The sequence below is a fragment of the Mastigoproctus giganteus genome, chromosome 2, assembly GCF_048544385.1.
Source record: "Mastigoproctus giganteus isolate SK-2022 chromosome 2, ASM4854438v1, whole genome shotgun sequence".
NCBI lineage: Eukaryota > Metazoa > Arthropoda > Arachnida > Uropygi > Thelyphonidae > Mastigoproctus > Mastigoproctus giganteus.
The window spans coordinates 241,833,258-241,854,438 of NC_143576.1; the positions used below are offsets into that span (position 1 = coordinate 241,833,258).

Consider the following 21,181-nt stretch of genomic DNA (forward strand, 5'->3'; position numbering starts at 1 on the left):
AATCACTACTGATAATCAGATCAAGAGTATTACTCCCTCTAGTTGCCTCCTAAACATGCTGATGTAGAAAACACTCATCAAATAAGTCCACAAAAGTCTTGCTAGTGTGTGAGTGACCAACCCACAAATTCCAATCAATGGGTAACAGTAACCCCAGAGTAACGTACCAGCTGTGTGGTACTCAGGGTAGTGGAAAATGAAAAAGACCTGGGGATAATTGTACAGTCAGATATGAAGTTCTCTGAGCAATGTAGACAGTCTGCCAGGATGGCTCATTGGGTTTTGTCAATGATATACAGGAATTTTGCTAGCAGGGATAAGATGATTATCCCATTTTATAAGGCAATGGTCAGATCATGTCTTGAGTCTGCATACAAGTCTGGAGGCCTCATTTTAGGAAGGATGTGGAACTGCTGGGATGAGTACAGGGAAGGGCAAAGTGCATTAATTGTCTGGTGGCACCAGGGGTTTCTCCTATCTCCACATACAGGGAAGGGCAATGAGATTGGTGAGCAAACCATGGGGGGGTCTCTTATCAAGAAAGGCTTCTGTTCTGTTAATTGTCGTCTGAAGCCTAGACACCTGTTAGGTGATCTGATTGAGGTTTTTAAGGCTCTGAATGGTTTGAGCAAACTCAGTGCTAATGGAATTCTTCCTTCTGCTCAGACTATGCACATGAGGGGACATAAATTCAAATTGAGAAAGGATGGTTGCAGAATAGATGTGCGAAAATTTGCTTTTAGACATGAGTGGTTGATTGCTGAAACAGACTTCCCTCTCTTGTTGTGGAAGTTGATAGCTTAAACAAAATCAAGAAAGAACTAGACAGACTATTGGAGGGAATAGATAGGTAAAATGGCAAGTTTTTTTTTTTTTTTTTTTTTTGGCTGATGCCATATAATCTTGCATTAAATGTCACTACTAATGCTAATGCAATGGAGACAGCAACTGAATTTTACGAACTTTGAAATATATTCGAATATTATTGTCAGTTATAATATTCTCTTATTTCATTTATATTTACATATATCCTTTTAATTACAGTGGTACCTTGGATTGCGAGTAACTTGGTCTACAAGTGTTTTGCAAGACGAGCAAAAATTTTTAATAAATTTTAACTTGATAAACGAGCGAGGTCTTACAATACGAGTACAGTCAGTCCTCGTATAACACGTGTTCACACTACACGAATTCGATCATACACGATTTATAAATACGCGAACGATAGCTTATATAACACGAACCGAATTCGCTTATGCACGATTCGCCTTTGTGTTTACAAGAAATGGCAGTCGAACGCAGAATCACCCCAACCGAACGCAACACGATAGGAATGAAGAGAAGATTCTGAAAATGTAATTTTTTTTATATCAGTGAAGGGGAAACACATTTCACCATAATAACGTAAAAACCAACACAATTTCAGCTATCAGTATAATCGCAAATGCAATTAGATCAAGTTTACTACCAGTTTATAACAGATTCCACTAGCAGGAACATAACTGGAAATTTTTTATTGTTTTATGGTAGTAACCTCCAGAAATGTGCTTTAGTAAAATGTGAGGTGTTAATAGTGTATCTCTGCCTTTATGGTGTTGTTTATTCAATTGCTACACGCGCGCAGCTTTGTTTATGTGTATCAAGCGTGCCTCCTCATTTTGTAATAGTGCGAGCGATGAATCTGTTTAACGACAATGCAATGTCATATTTCCGTGAAATCCTCAAGAGGAGGCAAATGTCATTGGAGAGGTTCCTTGTTAAAGTCGCACAAAAAGAGTCAACAGATAGCAGTGATTCCGTTAGTGACAGTGAAAGTCGTCCTACCATAAATTCGATTGCTTTATGTATATTAAATTTAAATATTAAAAATATGAAAAGGTATATATGTATTTTGTATTAATCATTTTTACAGTATATGAATATTTTTGAGTTTTGGAACAAATCATCTGGGTTTCCATGATTTCTTATGGGAAAATTCGCTTTGATATAAGAGTGCTTTGGATTACGAGCACGTTTCTGGAACGAATTATGCTCGCACACCAAGGTACCACTGTATATATTAATTTTCTCAATATATATTGTAAAAATGTCTTCATTTTTACTTTTCATTTGCCTTTGAGGGCTGTCACCGCACCAAGTCACCCTATGCTTTTGCCACTACTATACTTGTAGGGTGATATTCACTTCATGTAGAAGGCTGTTTCCTTTTTTTTTTTTTAGCGTACGCACGTTGATGCTACGCTAGGGAAAACAGCAGTTGAAACACTATGGCATCTTTATGAGTCCGGCTGATTCACAGTGAGAGATTGTTACTCGATCGGATCGGATGAACATCGTGGATGTAGTGTTTATAAAATGGTGAGAAAGTATATGACTTGTCAGAGAGAACTGAGTAATGTCAATTAAGGAACATACTTTTGGGTGAAATGTGAACATGATAACTACGGGGTGTGATTGTTGTCTGGAAATTCCTTGTGTAGGAATGAACAGACTTTAAACCTAGTGACTACCGCTGGACAGTCTGGAAATGCCACCCCATACAGATGTGAAGTTCCTCTTTCTCCTCATAAATTCCATTTTTTACCGGGTCAGGTTTCCGAAATAACAGTCACTGGGATTTTCTTTTCCCCACAAAATTAGCCTTTTGACCAATAGAAGGATTTGAAACTCAAAAAGGGGGGATATACATATATGCAGAGTGGAGACAAAGAAAGGGAAGAAAAAAAAGAAAAAAGTGCGTGGACGCAGAGACAGGACAGAGGGAGAACAGAGACGGACAGAATAAAAACTAGGAGAAAAATCTAGAGAGAGATGAACGCTGAGGAAGCTTTTTTTTTTTTTTTTTTTTGAGGCTATCTAACCATAAAAGACGTCTTGTGCTGCTGGCTCCTGCTCTCAACTGCCAACCCCTGAACATACCAAGGAGTATTCTGGTAAGTTTCACTTCATGTTTGTAATACGATAGCTAGCAGAATGAAAGTGTCGAACATTAAGACCTAACCCCTTATTATTATTATTATTATTATTATTATTAGCCATATGGTGCAAGGAAGCCTGAGGCTTATGCTGCACTGGCCAAAAAAAAATTGAGTTACCCTGAGAGAGAGAGAGAGAGAGAGGGGGGGGGGGATCACCAAGAAAGAGAAGAATGATGATATCCAGCTCAGGACCCTGGGTGTGCCAAGCCCATACTCACCGGATGTGAGCCCCTAACTAGAGTACAGTGACAAACAACCCTCCTCCTAGGTACACACTATGGTAGCATCTATTTTATCACACTTAGAACCTAGAATTTAAGGCTAACAAGATCCACTTGTATAAATGTAATACTATCAGTTGTGATTGTCAAACCTATATGGCATCCTTACACTTGTACCCAGATGTTCGGACAGCGAGATGACTGTCAGCTCCAGAGAGTATGAGCAGCCGTGTCAACTTAAGGTTACATTTTTTTTTTTTTTTTTTTTTTTTTTTATGAAAACCCCAAACACGAAAGATATCAAAACCTATAGTACTTAGTACCATGCATGGGTTGAAGGAGAAGTATGGGGAGAGGGGGAAGCCGGAAACTTTGCTCTAGAGACTAAACATGGGTTTCACCACTTCAAGCCTCCAATAAGCAAAGTGGTGGTATTTCACCAGTTGATGAAAGTCATCTACCACCTAAGAATGCAGACAAATTTATATATATATATATATCATTATCATATTAACCTATTATTTATCCATTAATGAGAGATAAAGAATTCTTATTTAACTGTTCGAAAGACACCATAACTTGATTTTTATATCTATTTGTATGCTACAATTAATCAATCATGTTTTGTTTAATCATCCTTGCCTCTTAGCCATTCTCTTGCTACACGTTATCCACAGCACGAGTTTTATATTAAAAGAACCATGTTATGCGGCATTTTGAGGTCTAACTGATAGAAAGATTTCAGAATGAATAAACACAACGCCGATTTTGATATTGCGAGTCTATTCTCAGCGATTCAGAATAGATCTTGAGAACACGAGATTGTTGTCCCAAAGTATAAACCACTAGTCAATCATATAAAACACAGGCATTTTCTGGAACATCCGTATTAGTGATTAGACTTGCCCGGAACTTTATTGTACACATTGAATGGTGAATAATAGTAAGAGCTGATGGCCTTATTCTCCATTGGCATGATGTCCAGCAAGCAAGCACACAATAACAGAAAGCCCTGTGGAACACTGGTGCTGTGATCAGGATGAATTGTTTTTCGGGATGAAAAACCGTTCTATACGAATGCCCGTGAACCATTCTAATTTTTGTGGACCGAGGAGCAAAGTTACAGTAGAACAGACCAGAGAACAGAAGACGAGACTAAGGGGCCTACTACTGTAGTAGAAAGAAAGGTTGGTGGTTTTGTGCATACAGAGAATTGGTCGAGGCATTTCTCTTTCACATCAATACAAACAATACAGACATCTTCAGGAACATTGAAATTGAGCAACAGTTAGCAACTAGTAACGATCTTACCCAATATACTTATAAAAAAAAAGAACGAATCGCTATATGTTGTAACAGTTTTCTTTTTTAGAATTTGTTGATTACTAACGTTATAGTGCCTTTTCAGCTCTACATAAAGGTAAGTCACACCATTTTGGGGGACCCTAATTTTACCCAGATATTAATAAATTCAAAATGGAGGAACAGAGCCCACAAACAACAGAAATAGAATTATCATCCCTGTTATTTGGAACACAGCAAGCAAGCACACAATAACAGAGAGCCCTTTGGAACAATATAGCCTGCATTTTTTGAACTGTCACTTCTTTATTTTTCATTGGCATTGTTGTGTAGCATTGTTGCACATCCTTAGCTTGCTATTTATTCTGTTCCTTTGATGATTTTGACATTGTCTTTTGATTGCAAAACTAAGTTCCATTTCTTTCTTTTCACTGCATAACATTTCTCAAATTAGTTATATTATATTATTATTGTATTGAATTAACTATTAATGTTGCAGTTTCCTCAGCTGTTGTTGCCTTCTGAGATGAATCTCAATAGTCAACTTTCTTTTTATTTTTTATTATGATTTTGTTTTTGTTTTGGTATAAACATTTGCAACATTTCACTCTTTTTGGTATCTATTGGTCTGGGGTGGAGTATAAATTTCTTTATTATTAGTAATTGTTATTACTGGTACCCAGTAAAATATTTATTGATGCTAGTCACACATCTACTCTTATTCTTACTTAATTTTTGTTTACTTCAAAATGCCACAGCAGTTTTTTTGAAATTAAAACACCTATAATGCTATAAATGTTGAGAATTAGACATGTTTTTATGCATTTTTTTTTTGCTTCTTTTATTTATGTTGTACCCTAGAATACTTCCCAGAATTTTTTTTGCACATACTTTGAAACACCCTATACATGTATGTGTACCTTTTTTCTTTTAATGGTGTCATTGTTTTTACTTTTTATATTTTCTCTTGTATTATAAATATTATATGATGATTCTTTTTTCTTCTTATATTTTCACTTATACGTGTGTGATATTTTTGTTGCATTTTTGTAATATAGGAATTTTGTATATTGTAGAAATCTTCCCTATTATGTAGATTGTCCTAGTAAATGAATAAGTGAATATTTTTTTATTTCACAGCATTTCTCCAACTTTCCATGCTTTTTTTATTTTAAGTAAATATTGTCATTTACTTATAAAGCCACATTAAGTTACACAAAATAACCAGTTTTCTTATTCACATATTATTGGTTAATTTGTTCATAATATGCCTTACAGCCCAACAGACTATTTTTACACATGAAGAAAATATATTTATTTAAATGACAGTGGTAATTTATTTTATTCTTTTCAGAATGCAATCCTGTTTTATCCATCCAAATCAAATATTGAAATAAAAATATGCACCATGAACACAGAAGAAATGTGTGCATCCTTGGATAATACTTCTGTAGGAAAGAGTGGAGAATCACTTTTGCAGAACTGTAACACTACTGGAATTGTGGGTGAACAGCTTCAAAATGCTGATGGATATACAAAATCAGATACCAAAGCACAAAATATGTGCACACAGTCAGACAGGTTTAGTGAAACCATATATCGTGAGGATAATGAAGAGTATCCTGTGGATACTATGACAGGGTCATATGGGGAAATATCATTTGATCAGGATGTTTGTGATGTGAGAAAAGGTGTAGTAAAGAATAGGGACTCCAAGCCTAATCAAGAACTAAATAAGTTGTCTGAAGAGGGAGATGAACAGGATAATGATGGTTTTAAAGAGAATAAGAGGCCTAATAGTCTCATCTTACAAAAAAATTCTTCTCAGAGTACAGCAGTGCAGACTGAGGGTGAAGCTAAGTCAGCAGTTGAAACAGAGGAACCCTGGAGACAAGTTCATAAGAGCCAACAAACTTCTGACAGTCAAACAACAAGTTTAGAAGGATCACCTTCCTTTAGCTCGGAGGAATATGCTCTATATTCATCAGGCCACAGAAGAACTGGAAGTGATACAAGTGGTCTCTCAGAACTTCAAGGTACACTAACTGTGGAAGGGGATATGGTATCTTTTGTTGCTGAAGATTTACAGGAAAAGATTAAAATGAGTAGCCCAGTATCAAGATGGACAGGTAGGTTATTAAAAATTTCTAACAAGCTATTCTAAGTAGTGTTAGTGCATTATGTATTTTAAATTGCATTTTTGAAGTGTATTTTTGTTTGTTACATTTAATTGTGTAAGCATTCAGTCATTTCACTCACATTCTTTTTGTTTTTGACACACATTGCCCAAAGGGACCTGTCCTCCAGCAGGTCAGATATTTGTAAGCATTCCCATTTTTTGGCTACCAAAAATTAAAAACATGGTTTACTGAGTAGTAGTAATAGTAGCATGTGATGCAAGAAAGCAAGCGTATGAGCTTATACAGCATCAGCCAAAAAAATTTACACAACAATTCCCTCTAAATGTTTGTCCAGTAACACCTTAAATTTATTTAACCTATCAACTTCCACAACAACAGATGGAAATTTGTTCCAGCAATTAACCACCCACTAGCTAAAGGCAAATTTCCATACATTTATTCTACATCTGTCTTTCCTCAGTTTGAATTTATGCCCCCTTAGGTCCGTAATCTGAACAAGTGGAAGAATCCCATCAGAATTCAGTGTGCTCAACCCATTCAAGGCCTTATACACCTCGCAGGTTCCTAGAGTCCAGCCACTGCAATTTGCAGAACTTAAGCCTCTCTTGGTAAGAGGATCCCTTCATTCCTCTCACCAATCTTGTTGCCCTTCTCTGTACACGCTCAAGCAAATCTACATCCTTCCTAAAATGAGGCCTCCAGACCTGTATGCAGTACTCCAGGTGTGGCTTGACCATTGCCTTATACAGAGGGACAATCACCTTTTCCCTGCTAGCAAAATTCCTGTAAATCATTGACAAAACCCCATGACCTGCCCTGGCAGCTTGTCTGCATTGCTCAGAAAACTTTATATCTGACTGCACAATTACTCCCAGGTCTTTTTCATTTTCTACCACCTTAAGTGTAGTACCACACAGTTGGTACATTCCTCTAGGGTTACTTCTACCCATATGCAGTACTTTGCATTTGTGAATGTTAAACTACAGTTGCCACTTCTCAGCCCATCTTCCAAAATTTTCTAGATTCTGTTGCAGTACCACACTGACATTACTGTCATTAACAACCCTGCCAACCTTTGTATCATCTGCAAACTTCGACACTAAGCCTGATATACCTTCATCAGTATCATTGATAAATATACAAAACAACAGTGGACCCAACACCGAACCCTGTGGGACTCCACTAATAACATTAATCCACGAATTGCAGTGCCCATTGATTACCACCCTCTGTCTTCTCCCACTCAACCATCCTTTTATCCATTGTAGCAACTTATCCTTAATACCATTCTTCTCCAATTTGTACAGTAGTCTTCCATGCGCAAAGGTGTCAAAAGCTTTCCTGAAATCCAAGTATATGATATCAAAATTATTTTTTGCATCCAGTTCCTTTGTAACCACATCATAATATCCAGTCAAATTTGTCAGACAAGACTTTCCCTTAACAAACCCATGCTGTGTCTGAATTATTGCCGCAGTCTTGTCTAGATGATCCTGCAATGCATCTTTAAACAGTGACTCCATTATTTTACCCGGAACAGAATTTAACTGGTCTGTAATTGCTCGTGTCACCCTTCGATCCCCCTTTGTGAATTTGGGATACATTTGCACATCTCCAGTCCATGGGAACCTCCCCTGAGTCCAAGGATGCTCTCATAATTATGGCTAAGGGTTTGCTTACTTCCTTTAATATAACTGGATAGATCCCATCCACCCCAGGTGCCTTTCTTATGCTTAACTTCAACAATTTCTCCTCCACTTTGCACTCAGTTATTATAAAATCATTAAACACCCTGCTACAATTTGATAACCTTCTGTCATTTTCAATCCTTAATAACTCCTCGTGTGAATGTAGATGCAAAATAATCATTCAGTTTGTTTGCTATCTGAGCAGGATCATCAACAGCCTAACCATCGATATCAAGTGGACCAATCAGATTCATTCCCTTCCTTTTAGAGTTTATATAAATAAAGAAATCCTTGCTGTTTTTCTTAGCATCCTTTTCCAAAAATTTCTTGTAATCTGCCTTTGCCTACCTAACCTCCTTTGTGACTTGATTACAGACACATAAACAAACATTTGAGTACATGAACAGTATCAACTGACAAATAAAACAAGCATAAATAATGTATTGTGGCAGACAAATAAAACAAGCATAAATAATGTATAGTGGCAGACAAAAAAACTGCATCACTTTAAAAAAGTAACATTTGTAACATATAAGATGTTTGATTACAGTCATTTTGTTTGTCGCAAAGCAAAGGTATTGCATCAGCCGTTTCTATAAATACACCGTTGGAAGGGTATACATGTTCATTAGTATCCTGTTCTGCAGATGTGTAAGCATGGCTCCATATGTTCAGTTGACACTGAGAAAAAAAAAAAGTGTAGCTGTTGCTCTCTCCCAGGAAGGGCTTTGTATGCATGCTATCGCTGATAAAATAGGCTGTCAACAGTATCCCGGGTGCTGAAATTAAAGCGTGAAACCGGTGATGTGAAGAGAAGACCTGGATCAGGCCATAAGAGAGTGACTATGCCTTCCCAAGATTGATATTTGCAATGGCTATGCCTTCCTAATCGCCCTGCTTCTGCTCCTGATCTAAAACTGGACTTTGAGATAGCCTCTGGTGTTGAAACAAGTGCATGAACTATCCAAAGATGGCTTTCAGAATATGATCTGCATGCCTTTCGGCCCAAGAAGAAGCCTTTGTTGACCAACAAATGAGGAAGAAGTGACTTGCTTGGGCCAAAACGCATGTTTCATGGACAAAAGAGCAATGGGACACCGTCATCTTTTCTGACAAATCGAAATTTAACCTGCATGGCTCAGATGGGAAGCGATATGTCAGAAGATGAAAATCAGAGACATACCATCCTGACTGCATAACACTGACTACAAAGTTCCCTGATAGTCAGATGGTCTGGGGCTGCAGCTCCAGGAGGAACAACAAAATACTGAGAACTTATTTTGCTGATTTACAGTACATAATACTATTACGTTAACTTGTCATTTCAGTTTGTAAATAAACTGAAATGCAGTAAAATGTATGTTTAGTTGTCATGATTGCCATCTGCATGATTTCTCCTATTTCCATTAATTAAGCATTTTACCCTTTGGGGAGATATTTATGGCAATTAGGTATATCAGGTGGAATCTTTTTATTGTATTTCATTCACAGAGATGTATCCAATCTAACAAATGCATTTTGAGCATTTCTGCAACCCACAATTCAGCGCAAAACACATTATTTGCAAAATTCACAAGTGATGCAGTTTTTTTGTCCACCAATTATAAAATGTAAATATAAATAGTAAATTTATTATGCATAAATACTTTTGATACTGGAAAGCCCCAACCATATACTTAAAATATTGAGTGAGTAGTTGTGTATTTGGCAGCTTTTGCAAATTAAAAAAATTTAGGTGCCTTATCTTTTTTATGATTTTTTTTAAGAAGCTTCCCTCTTTAGCCATTTCATTTGTTCATGTTAATGTTTCTTAAATTTGTTTCCAGTACAGATATACTAAATGCTAACATATTCAGTAGGTCTGTATTGGACATAACTGAACAGTCGGGGTTAAAGCCATGATTGATATAATTGTTTATAGATGATACTTATATTAAAATAAATAACTGCACTTTAATATCTTTCCCAATTTTATTCAACACTGATGAGTGTTAAAGGAAGCTTAATCTAATAATGAACGAAAACCAGATAAAACATTGCTTTGCAGACACAAACTTCTGATATTGGTCAGTTGAGGTAATTGCTGGTAAGTTACATGTGCTGAACACGCATGGTTTGATATGTTTTCTGTTCTGTGAATAAAAGATTCTTCTAGGTATGTGGAGAAAATATGTATTTTGCTTTCTTTTATTTGAGGCTAGTTTCCAGCCTTGTCGAAAAGAGCAGAATTGAATTCAAATCCAAATAAAAGATCAAATTCTGATATTTAAAACCAATTGACTGTCAAATGAAACAGCCAATTGGTTTTAAATGTCAGAATTTGATCTTTGCTGTGAACAGATGCTCAGTGCAGACCCTTGAAGTAAAAATAGCTACTGTTACTTTAATCTGTTGTATGTCATCAGGTGAAGAATTATCTCAGACATTATAATAAAATTTTTCTTTTTAATGTTTAAAATCTGAATGTCTGTTAATTATTTTGTTCTTTTCCCACCGTGTTAATGGCATGTTTTTTTTTTTTTTTTTTTCTCCTCCTCTTCTTCCTCTCACTTCAGTTAAAATATATATATATATATATATATAACTTTTTTTTTTTTTTGCATGAAAAGACTCAAAGCTAGCACTGTGTAATTGAATACTACAAAGCAGGGGAGGGAAAAAATACCTCTCGAATATATATGGAGTGATTGATTAGTTTGTGGTTCTGCAACCCACAATGCAGTGCAAAACTCATTATTTTCAAAATTCACAAGTGATGCAGTTTTCTTGTCCACCACTGTATATAATGAATTATAAAAAGTAAATTTAATCTAAGTAGCAGTGACAAAAATTAACATTTATTTTTCTATATAATCTCTCTCCTCTCATGTTACTATACATATTACAGCAGTCTTTTAGCATTTGTTATCTGTTTTTTGGAGACCGCATCTTGGACCTCCAACCTGATTAAACTGCACAAATTACATCATTTTCACTTTAAAATTTAATTTCTTTCAGGAAATTTTTCATTAATCCGAACAAATAAAAATCCCCTTTTTTATTTGTTCATTAAAAAAAAGGATCTAGGGTGCTAAATCTGGGAATAAGGGAGATGGGAGAAGAATTCGGTCACTAGAGTGATTATTGTCATTGCAGTATGTGACTTGTTAGATGGTGCATTGGCCTGATGAAACTGTTTTGGTAAGCAACTCACATCCTTTTATTTTATTTTTTCACAAAGTTGTCTTATTTGGTTAGAATTATTTGGTCTAGAAGTGCAATCTTATTTGGTTAGAAGTGTTCTTCTGCAGTTGTATACCCATTTTTAAAGAGTTTCCCATCATTGTTCCCTTATTCTCATTCGAAACTTCTCCAAAGCAGAAAAAATGGAAATTGGCATGTTTCCACTGCTTTGATTGTTGTGTTAATCGAAGTTTCAGGCCTGTGTTCCATCCATCATCACAAACCTACTTATAAAATCAACTTTTCAACAGTTGTATATTTGCACATGTGTGCACTTGATCCTCTAATGTGTGGTTAAATTCAAAAGTTTTGGTGCCCACCTTGAATTTTTGTTACTTAGAGTACGGTCTAGATTATACTGAACTCTTGTTTAATTTGCACAGAGTGTTAGCCACATGTTTAATATTAAATCTTTGTGCCCAAAAGCGCAATATCATAAATCAGTTTTCTGGAGAAAAAATTTGAAGTTGAAGGCGAAAAAATTCACCTTTAACTGCTTTTTTGAAGCAGTTGAAGGCAGTGGTGGGAATCAAAAATTTTAAAAATCAGTTCTCTATCACCTTACTCCTCCTTTCCAAGGTAAAAAAGAAAAACCAAACATAGACCAAAAGTATCATAGCTTGCATGGCATTCGGGGTGAAACTCGGGAAATTCTAGGAACAGGTTTGCACTAACCAACTGAATCCCACCACTGGTTGAAGGTAATCCACTTTTTGTATTGTCTTAGTGAAAGAATACTCTCTTTCCAAATTTCTATAACCCAGTTGGAAAAACCTTAGAATTAGAAACAGCATTTGCCACCAGTAGTTTCCACCATATTTAAGAATTATTTTTTGCGAGTTAAGCCTTTTATATATAGTTATTTTTTATTTCTATAAACCAAAAGCAATCAAGGCTAAATATGTCCTGTGTCTAAATCTTCATTTCTAAGGTTTCAGCTATTAAAAGTCTTGTGAAATCATGCTGTATGCTCAAAACCTTAGCTTCATTAAACAAGAAGACCTGATCCTCATTTATTGAATGAAATGACAGTTCAGATGCTGTGACCCTCATTGCCCTAACCAATGTTGCATGTTTCTTTAAACGAGTATCTAAAAGGCACCTGGTGCAGCCGACATACGAAGAATCACAGTTACCACATGGAATATTGGAAACTACATCATGTAATTCCATAACTGAAGAGGAAAGTGCGGAGCACCTTTTCAGCACAGAATGCAGTTTTTGAGTGGGCTTAGCTATTACTTTGAAATCAGTGTCCATAAAAAAGAATATAGAGCTGTTTGTAGCATTGTTGGACATATGGAATCATAATAAAATATTTTATATATAAATTCTTTATTGCTGATAAGTGGGCTCTGCTGTAGTCACCTTTGCTCTTCAAGAGCATCTCGTGGAATGCATGATGACTCTTCTTATGATTAAAGCTGGCCCCTTTCAAAATCGGCCATGTAGTAGGCAGTGGCATACAACCACATTATCTGATGCCACAGAGACCATAACAAAACCAACTCCAAAAACTGCTGTTAAAGGAAGACCTGCAACTAGGTGGAAGGATGGGATCAGTGAACTTTTGGGCGTGAAATTTTTCAATGCCTCTTGTATAGCATATGATCGATTCAGTTGGAGGATTTTGTTGGTGGCCACAACAGCTCCTCAGGGAACTATGTGACTGGAAGGAGAAGGGGACTAATGGTGTTTTGATTGTATAAGTAACTACTAATGATATTAAATGTAAATGAACTGAGGAAATGGTTAAAAAGTATAGGATCTTGCCGAAAAATGCCACGAGTAAGGGCAAAACGTAATTGCATCTATAATCCTGCTCAGGCACAGGAGGGATTTTTTGATGTAGGCTTTTCAATTAATCCTGGGCTTGAGGCACTTAACAAAGCTTTTTTGAGGTGGGGTTAATTTTATCAGTGTTGTTTGCCCTAGTAGAAAGAATTCATTCTAAAGTGAAAGAATTCATTTTATTATTTTGGGTGCCTGAGAGGCATCCAAAATAATAAAAAGAAAATAACCTAGATGTTTCATGCCTCTGTATTAACCATCCAGCTGATCTTTGAATTTCTCAGCCATCAGCCTTAACTACCCATGGAGTTAACTTATTCCAGTAATTATCTTACTGGCTAAAAGAAAATGTCCTACAATGCAGTCTAAACCTCCTTGTAATTTGAATTTATATCCCCTATAGTGAAAATTTCCCCTTCATTCATTTTACTATCTCCTCTCAGAGTATTGTAGACTTCAGTCAGGTCCCCTCTAAGATGCGTTGTTGTCAAGCTCTGTAACCCCCATATTTTTGAAGCCTTTCTTCATATGGATCACATTTTACAGATCTCACCAACCCTTCCAACAAACCAAGATGGTTGTCCATCTTTGAGATTGTTTTTAACTCATCTTATATCATCTTTCATATCTGACATATTCTTAACTGCACATTCCATTATCTTTCCCACATTTTTATACAGGGTGTTTTAGTTAAACGTTTCAGAACTTCTAAGAGGGGTAGGGTACATCCTGACAACTCGAAATCATATAGCAATGTGGGGTCGGAAATGCTTTCCTGAAGCGGTGTTGTACACAGAAGCACCATAAAGAAAAGAGACCGTAAGTGAGAAATCGTTTTAATAATACATGAAAAGAAGCAAAAGGTACATGGATTAAAGTAAGTGTTCGAAGTTTCTTCCACGGGCTACAATGCACGCCTCACATCTCCGACGCATGGACATCCGAACATTCTGGAATACTCCAGGCGAATTTCGAATTTCTTGAACAAGAACGCCAAGTTAGTAGGATGGATGATTACACGAACGCAGAGTTAGCCGATATGCATTTGGCGTACGGGGCTGCAAATTGTAGTGGGCCAGCCGCACAGCGTTTGTACGCGGAACGATATCCGACGAGGCGTATTCCCAGTCATAATTTCTTTGCAAGACTGCTGAGAGAGGTTCATTTGAAAGAGCTGACAGGGACAGGGTAAGAACAGCACGGACTCCAGCCGTCGAACAGAATGTGCTGCAGCATGTACAGGGGAATCCAAGAACGAGTACACGAAGTCTAGCAAACGCAGTCGGGGTTTCCCATTGCAGCGTCTGGAGGATTCTCCGAGAACAAGACATGCATCCATTTCACGTGCAGCGTGTCCAGACACAGCAACCGGAGGATTATGCACCTCGTATTGCTTTCGCACAGTGGTACCTTGGAAAATGTGCTACAAATCCCCTTTTTCCTGCTGAAGTGTTGTTTTCCGATGAGGCATCCCTTCACAAGGGAAGGAATTTTCAACACACATAACGACCATATCTGGGCGGTCGAGAACCCGCATGCAATACGACGTCGTGCAGCACAGATTCGATTTTCGGTCAATGTATGGGCCGGTATTATGGGAGATCACCTCATCGGACCTTACCTGTTACCGTGTCGTCTAACCGGACCTATCTACTTGATCTTTCTGCAGCAAGTATTGCCACAACTTTTGAGAGATGAACAGATTTCTGCATCGACGCAACAGACAATGTGGTTCCAACACGATGGAGCCCCTGCCCATTATAGCGGAGATGTTCGTAACTACCTGGATGTCACATTTGGTCAACAGTGGATCGGACGTGGTGGTCCCGTGCGTTGGCCTGCTCGGTCACCCGACCTATCATGTCTTGATTTTTATTTCTGGGGTCATATGAAATCGCTAGTTTATGACACCCCTGTTGACAATGCTGAGGAGCAGGTTGCAAGAATTGCAGTAGCTGCCGAAGAAATTCGAAATTCGCCTGGAGTATTCCAGAATGTTCGGATGTCCATGCGTCGGAGATGTGAGGCGTGCATTGTAGCCCGTGGAAGAAACTTCGAACACTTACTTTAATCCATGTACCTTTTGCTTCTTTTCATGTATTATTAAAACGATTTCTCACTTACGGTCTCTTTTCTTTATGGTGCTTCTGTGTACAACACCGCTTCAGGAAAGCATTTCCGACCCCACATTGCTATATGATTTCGAGTTGTCAGGATGTACCCTACCCCTCTTAGAAGTTCTGAAACGTTTAACTGAAACACCCTGTATACACATTGTAGCCTTTGTTGCTAATGCACCACTAAAACTGAAATTGACTCAACCAAATGTGGGGGAGCAGGGTCTAGGTTGATAATACTCAGTTTTATATTTTTAATACTTAGGTTGCCAAAATTCTTGCTTCCACCAAAGTGAAAGCTTTTTGACACAGGGTACATACACAGTGCATTGCTGATAATTGCCATATTTATTTATTTCAGTTGTGAAGAAATTTTAAAAAAAAGTTTATTTATTTATTTATTTTTTAAGAACAATTTATCTTTTTGTTCTAATAGATTCTCCATCATTTCCTGGATCTCGTTCTTCCACACCTAGTCTGTATAGACAAGCTCTTCAACCTCATGTCCCAATTGTAGATGCAGGGGCAGTTGCTGATCTTGAGGTCCATGCACGCAAAGTTGCAACATGTGTTGATACCATGCTGGAAAATCTCAGTGGAACCCTTCAGAGTGTAAGTATTCCTTTAGTAGTTATAAAACTATTAACTTACAGTTATTGTTTAAATATGTATAAAAATCAATGACTAATTACTTGTTAAAAGTGCTGTTGTTAAAACAGTTATAGGAGTATAGTATAAACAATACATGATGGCTGACACAGTGTGTATGGAATTCTCATATTTTAAAAATTTTCTTACAGGATTGGCTATTTATGTTAACTAAGAAGGCATACAAATTAGTTGATAATTTTTCACTATAATATGCCAAAAAAAATTTTTTTAACAAGTGATAATAAAAATGTTTAATTGCCATCGGTGTCACACAGATATAAGGAATGCAGAACTGGAATAGGGGAGTACAATGTGTACCAGGAAAGAAGGAGGGGTTATGCTATTGGTTAAGAAACACAAAAATCCAAGGAAGTACAGTCATTCAGCATGGCTGGACAGTGCAGTGTTGAGTCAGTTTGGTGTGACATAAGCACTGGGAAAGCAAAATTGAGAGTAGCAGTGTGTTTTAGGCCTAATGACTCTGATGAGTATAATAAACAACTGTACAGAGAAAAAAATAGTGGGCTAGCAAATCAGTGTCTTATAATGGGGGATTTTAATTTTCCAGATATTGACTGGAATTTGTGGTCACTCACACACTAGCAAGGCTTTTGTGGATTTATTGGATGATTGTTTTCTACAGCAGCATGTTCGGGAGGCAACTAGAGAGAGTAATACTCTTGATCTGATTATCAGTAGTGATTCTTCATGCATTAAGAATCTGCAGATAAAGGAACCACTAGGTGGCAGTGATCACAGTGTACTGAAGTGGGATTTACTCAGAGATAACTACCATCAGGGGTAAAGGGAAGGATTTTTGCTTTCTTAAAGGTGACTATGATGGTCTGAGACGGTATTTAAATGCTATACGGTGGGACCGACTGATGATGTTACCAACAGCAAATTCAAAATGGGAAGCATTCAAAGAATTAATCTTGGAAGCTACTAGACTTTTCATACCAAGAAATATTGTTCAAGAATTAGGCCTAAATGGATATCAGATGAACTAATTAGACATGTGGCAGAGAATAAAAATGCATGGGTTACATATAAATTAACAGGTGACACAGAAGCCTATGATAGATATCAGCTGGTCTGTAACCAAGTTACAAAGGAGGTTAGGCAGGCGAAGACAGATTACGAGAAATCTTTGGCAAAGGATGCAAAGAGTTCTTTACTTATGTAAACTCTAGAAGGAAGGGGATGAATCAGATTGGTCCACTTGATATCGTTGGTTCAACCGTTGATGATCCTGCTCAGGTAGCCAACAAACTAAATGAATATTTTGCATCTACATTCACACATGAGGAGTTATTCAGGGAGGGAAATGCCAGAGGTGTATTAAACTCTGGCAATAAGCTAGATAATCTTGTAATAACTGAGTAAAATGGAGGAGAAATTGTTGAAGATAAACATAAGAAAGGCACCTGGGGTGGATGGAATCTATCTAGTTATATTAAAGGAGGCAGCAAAGGAAGTAAGCAAACCCTTAGCCATAATTATGAGAGCTTCCTTGGACTCAGGGGGAGGTACCTATGGACTGGAGATGTGCAAATGTGACCCCAATCCACAAAGGAGCATCAAAGGGAGACACAGGTAATTACAGACCTGTTAGTTTAACTTCTGTTCCAGGGAAGTTAATGGAGGCACTGGTTAAAGAAGCATTGCAGGATCATCTAGACAATTTCAATTATAGCTCGGACACAGCATGGGTTTGTTAAGGGGAAGTCTTGTCTGATCAATTTGATTGGATACTATTATGTAGTCACAAAGGAGCTGGATGCAAAGAATAATTTTGATATCATATATTTGGATCTTAGAAAAGCTTTTGATACTGTTGCACATGGAAGACTGCTGCACAAATTGGAGCAGTGTGGCATTGGAGGCAAATTGCTGCTATTGATAAAGGGATGGTTGAGTGGGAGAAGACAGAGTGGTAATCAATGGCCACTGCTCTTCGTGGACTATTGTCATTAGTGGAGTCCCCCAGGGTTCAGTATTGGTCCATTGTTGTTTTCTGTATTCATTAATGATATTGATTATGGTATTTCATGCTTAATGTCCAAGTTTGCAGACGATACGAAGGTAGGCAGGGTTGGTAATGACACTACACTGCTGCAACAGGATCTAGAAAAGTTGAGCAGATGGGCTGAGAGGTGGTAACTGAAGTTTAACATTGACAAAATGTAAAATACTGCATATGGGAAGCAGTAACCCCAGAGTAATGTATCAACAGTGTGGTACTACACTGACAGTGGTAGAGTGAAAAGGACCTGGGGGTAATTGTGCAGGCAGATATGAAGTTTTCTCAGCAGTGGTGACAGTCTTCAAGAGTACCTCCTGATGTATTGTCACTGATATACAGGAATTTTTCTAGCAATGATAAGGAGGTGATTATCCCCTTGTATAAAGCAATGGTCAGGCCACACCTTGAGTATGGGATACAGGTCTAGATGCCTCATTTTAAGAATGATGTAGAGCTGTTGGAAACTATATAGAGAAGGGCAACAAGATTAGTGAATGAAACAAATTGTTGCTCTTACAAAGAAAAGCTTAAGTTTTAAAAATTACAGCAACCGGAGACTAGGCACCTGTGAGGTGATCTGATTGAAGTGTATAAAGCCTTGAATGATTTGAGCATGCTCAATGCTGATGGGATTCTTCCTCTTGTTCAGAATAATTGCCTGAGAGGACATAAATTCAAACTGAGGAAAGACAGTTGTAGGATAGATGTGCAGAAGTTTGCCTTTAGCCAACAAGCTGGAACAAACTTCCATCTGTTGTTGTAGAATTTGATAGCTTAAATAGATTCAAGGCAGAACTAGACAAACATTTGGAGCGAGTGGATGGGTGAAATGAGAAGGGCGTGTGTCTTTTTTTTTTTTTTTGGCTGATGCTATATAAGCTGGTTTTTTTGCATCGTGTGTACTATCATAATGAATATATTCCAAAGATAGCAAAAATTTTCTCACCGAATGCAGAATAAGTCATTGTCTTACCATAAAGAAATAATAATAAAAAAAATGACTGTTGAAAGTGCTGTGTATAATATCTGATCTATATTATATTAAATGTTGCTGAAAGTGTAATATTTCAGACAGCTAATTGCATTACATCAAGTGATGAATGTAGGTATGCAGTCATAGTGCTAGTTGGAAAGTACAGTGTCATGCTGAAAAAAAATTATTTTGTAAATCTTCAATCCTTTTTGTGGGCAAGTTTGAAGATTATTGCAAAATAACAGTTATGTAGAAGGTGGATAACAATGTGTAGATATGTCCTTCTGTATAACTGCTATTCATTGCATGGTACCTAGCTATTTTCTTTTAGAACACCAAAAAAAAAAAAAATTTTTTTTTTTCTGAGGTGTGATGTTTAGAAAACAAAGCTTTTTCAAAATTAAGTTAAATTCTGCAAGGTAATTTTTGGGAAGTCCTTTTAGTTTCAGGATTCAAACTTGAATCTTGAAACTTGAAAGGACTTTTCTGGAATATTTAAACTTACAATTTTTCTGAATGGAGACTTACAGTGATTTGTTGTTCATGCATAGTTTGGTTTATCTTTCACTTCACTTTATCTTCTAAGTCAGGAGGCCATGCATTATCTTTTAGAACTTTATTCTGTGGAACAGAGAAGAAAGAAATTGTCTTATCTTTAGACATTGATTTCTGAGAAGACCATTTGCAGTAGGAACTTTTATTTATGAATTGTATCCTAATCTGTTAACACTAAACTAAGGCAGGCATGAAAATATTCTGTAGCTACATGCTGCAAGTATAATCTAGTTGAGTATAATGCAAGAAAAGTTTGCAGAAATTATTTGTTAGAACAGGAGGTAGCTTGTATTCTTTAATTGGAGAAATAAAATTTTTTACTTTTCCTGAAAGAAAAAATTGTTTTTGTTTTATATATGCTGAAAACTTTGTTTTTATTATATATATATATATATATATGTGTGAATAAATTTTCAGTACCCATTCGCAAGTGCTGAATTTCCAAAACTGTTAGCTTCTCTGATTTATACAGATGTGATTTTTGAAAACAGAAGAATCTGAAAATATATTTTATTCCCAAATATATTACTTATGTTTTTAGCTAATACTGAAGTAATTAATACAAATTATTAATGACTAGCAGTTGTGCATTTACCTATTTAAGCATAGGAGTCCTTTTTTCTTAAACCATTGTTCATTTTTGATTATTATTGTTGTTATTCTGATTTTTAAATGTTTACTTAGATACCAAATTTGATGTAAATATCATTCCATTTTGTATTAATATTAGTGCTGTCAAAATAATGCAAAGAAGCAAGCTTATATCGCATCAGGTAGGGGAGGGGGAATAATAACAACACAGACTAATCAATGTCAATTTTACTACTTTCAAATATTTGTCCAATTTCTCATTGACTAAAGGAAAATTTTCAGACATCTATTCTACCATTATCCTCACTCAGTTTAAATTTCTGTCCTCTTGAGTATGTTACATGACTTAAGTGTAGATATCCTCAGAATTTAGTTTACTCAACCGTTTTTGAAGTCTTGAACATAACGTGTTATCCCACAGGTGGCTAGTTTCCAGAAAGTAATTTACAGAACAAGTCTCTTTGTTAAGAACAGCCTTGTTACTCTTCTCATTATCTAGCAGGTATATGGGCTTCCAAGTTTATGCAGTATTCAAGACACAGTATAACTTTGTTGTTGTTGCTATCATTAAATAACCTTGTTACTCTTCTCTTTATCTAGCAGGTCCATGGGCTTCCAGGTTTATGCAGTATTCAAGACACAATATAACTGTTGTTGCTTTGTATGATGGAATAATCATCTCTTTATCTCTACTGACCAAACTCCTGTACATTATTGATAGAACCCCATGAGCTTACTTAGCAGCCCCTTGGTGCCTCCGTAGCCAGGTGGGAAGGAACAGTAGTGCGTAGCACATGCTTCTTGATTAGACCGGGGTTCGAGCCCGTTACCCCCAAATACGGAGGATGCGAAAAGGTCAGGGAATGACCACCGCATATCCCGGAGTAATATGGCCTTAGTTGCCAATGCTCCTAAAAACCAAATA

The 21,181-nt window shown here is 36.8% G+C and overlaps 1 protein-coding gene across 1 annotated transcript in view; it reads left to right on the plus strand.

Moving 5' to 3' along the window:
- The window catches only part of BORCS6 (BLOC-1 related complex subunit 6), a 69,753-nt gene that overhangs the window by 22,553 nt on the left and 26,019 nt on the right, over positions 1 to 21,181 (plus strand). Inside the window, exons 2-3 of the mRNA XM_090369073.1 lie at positions 5,856 to 6,630; positions 15,897 to 16,072. Of these exons, the coding sequence (XP_090225199.1) occupies positions 5,910 to 6,630; positions 15,897 to 16,072 (897 nt within the window). The 5' untranslated portion in view covers positions 5,856 to 5,909. The remainder of the gene's footprint in view (positions 1 to 5,855; positions 6,631 to 15,896; positions 16,073 to 21,181) is intronic.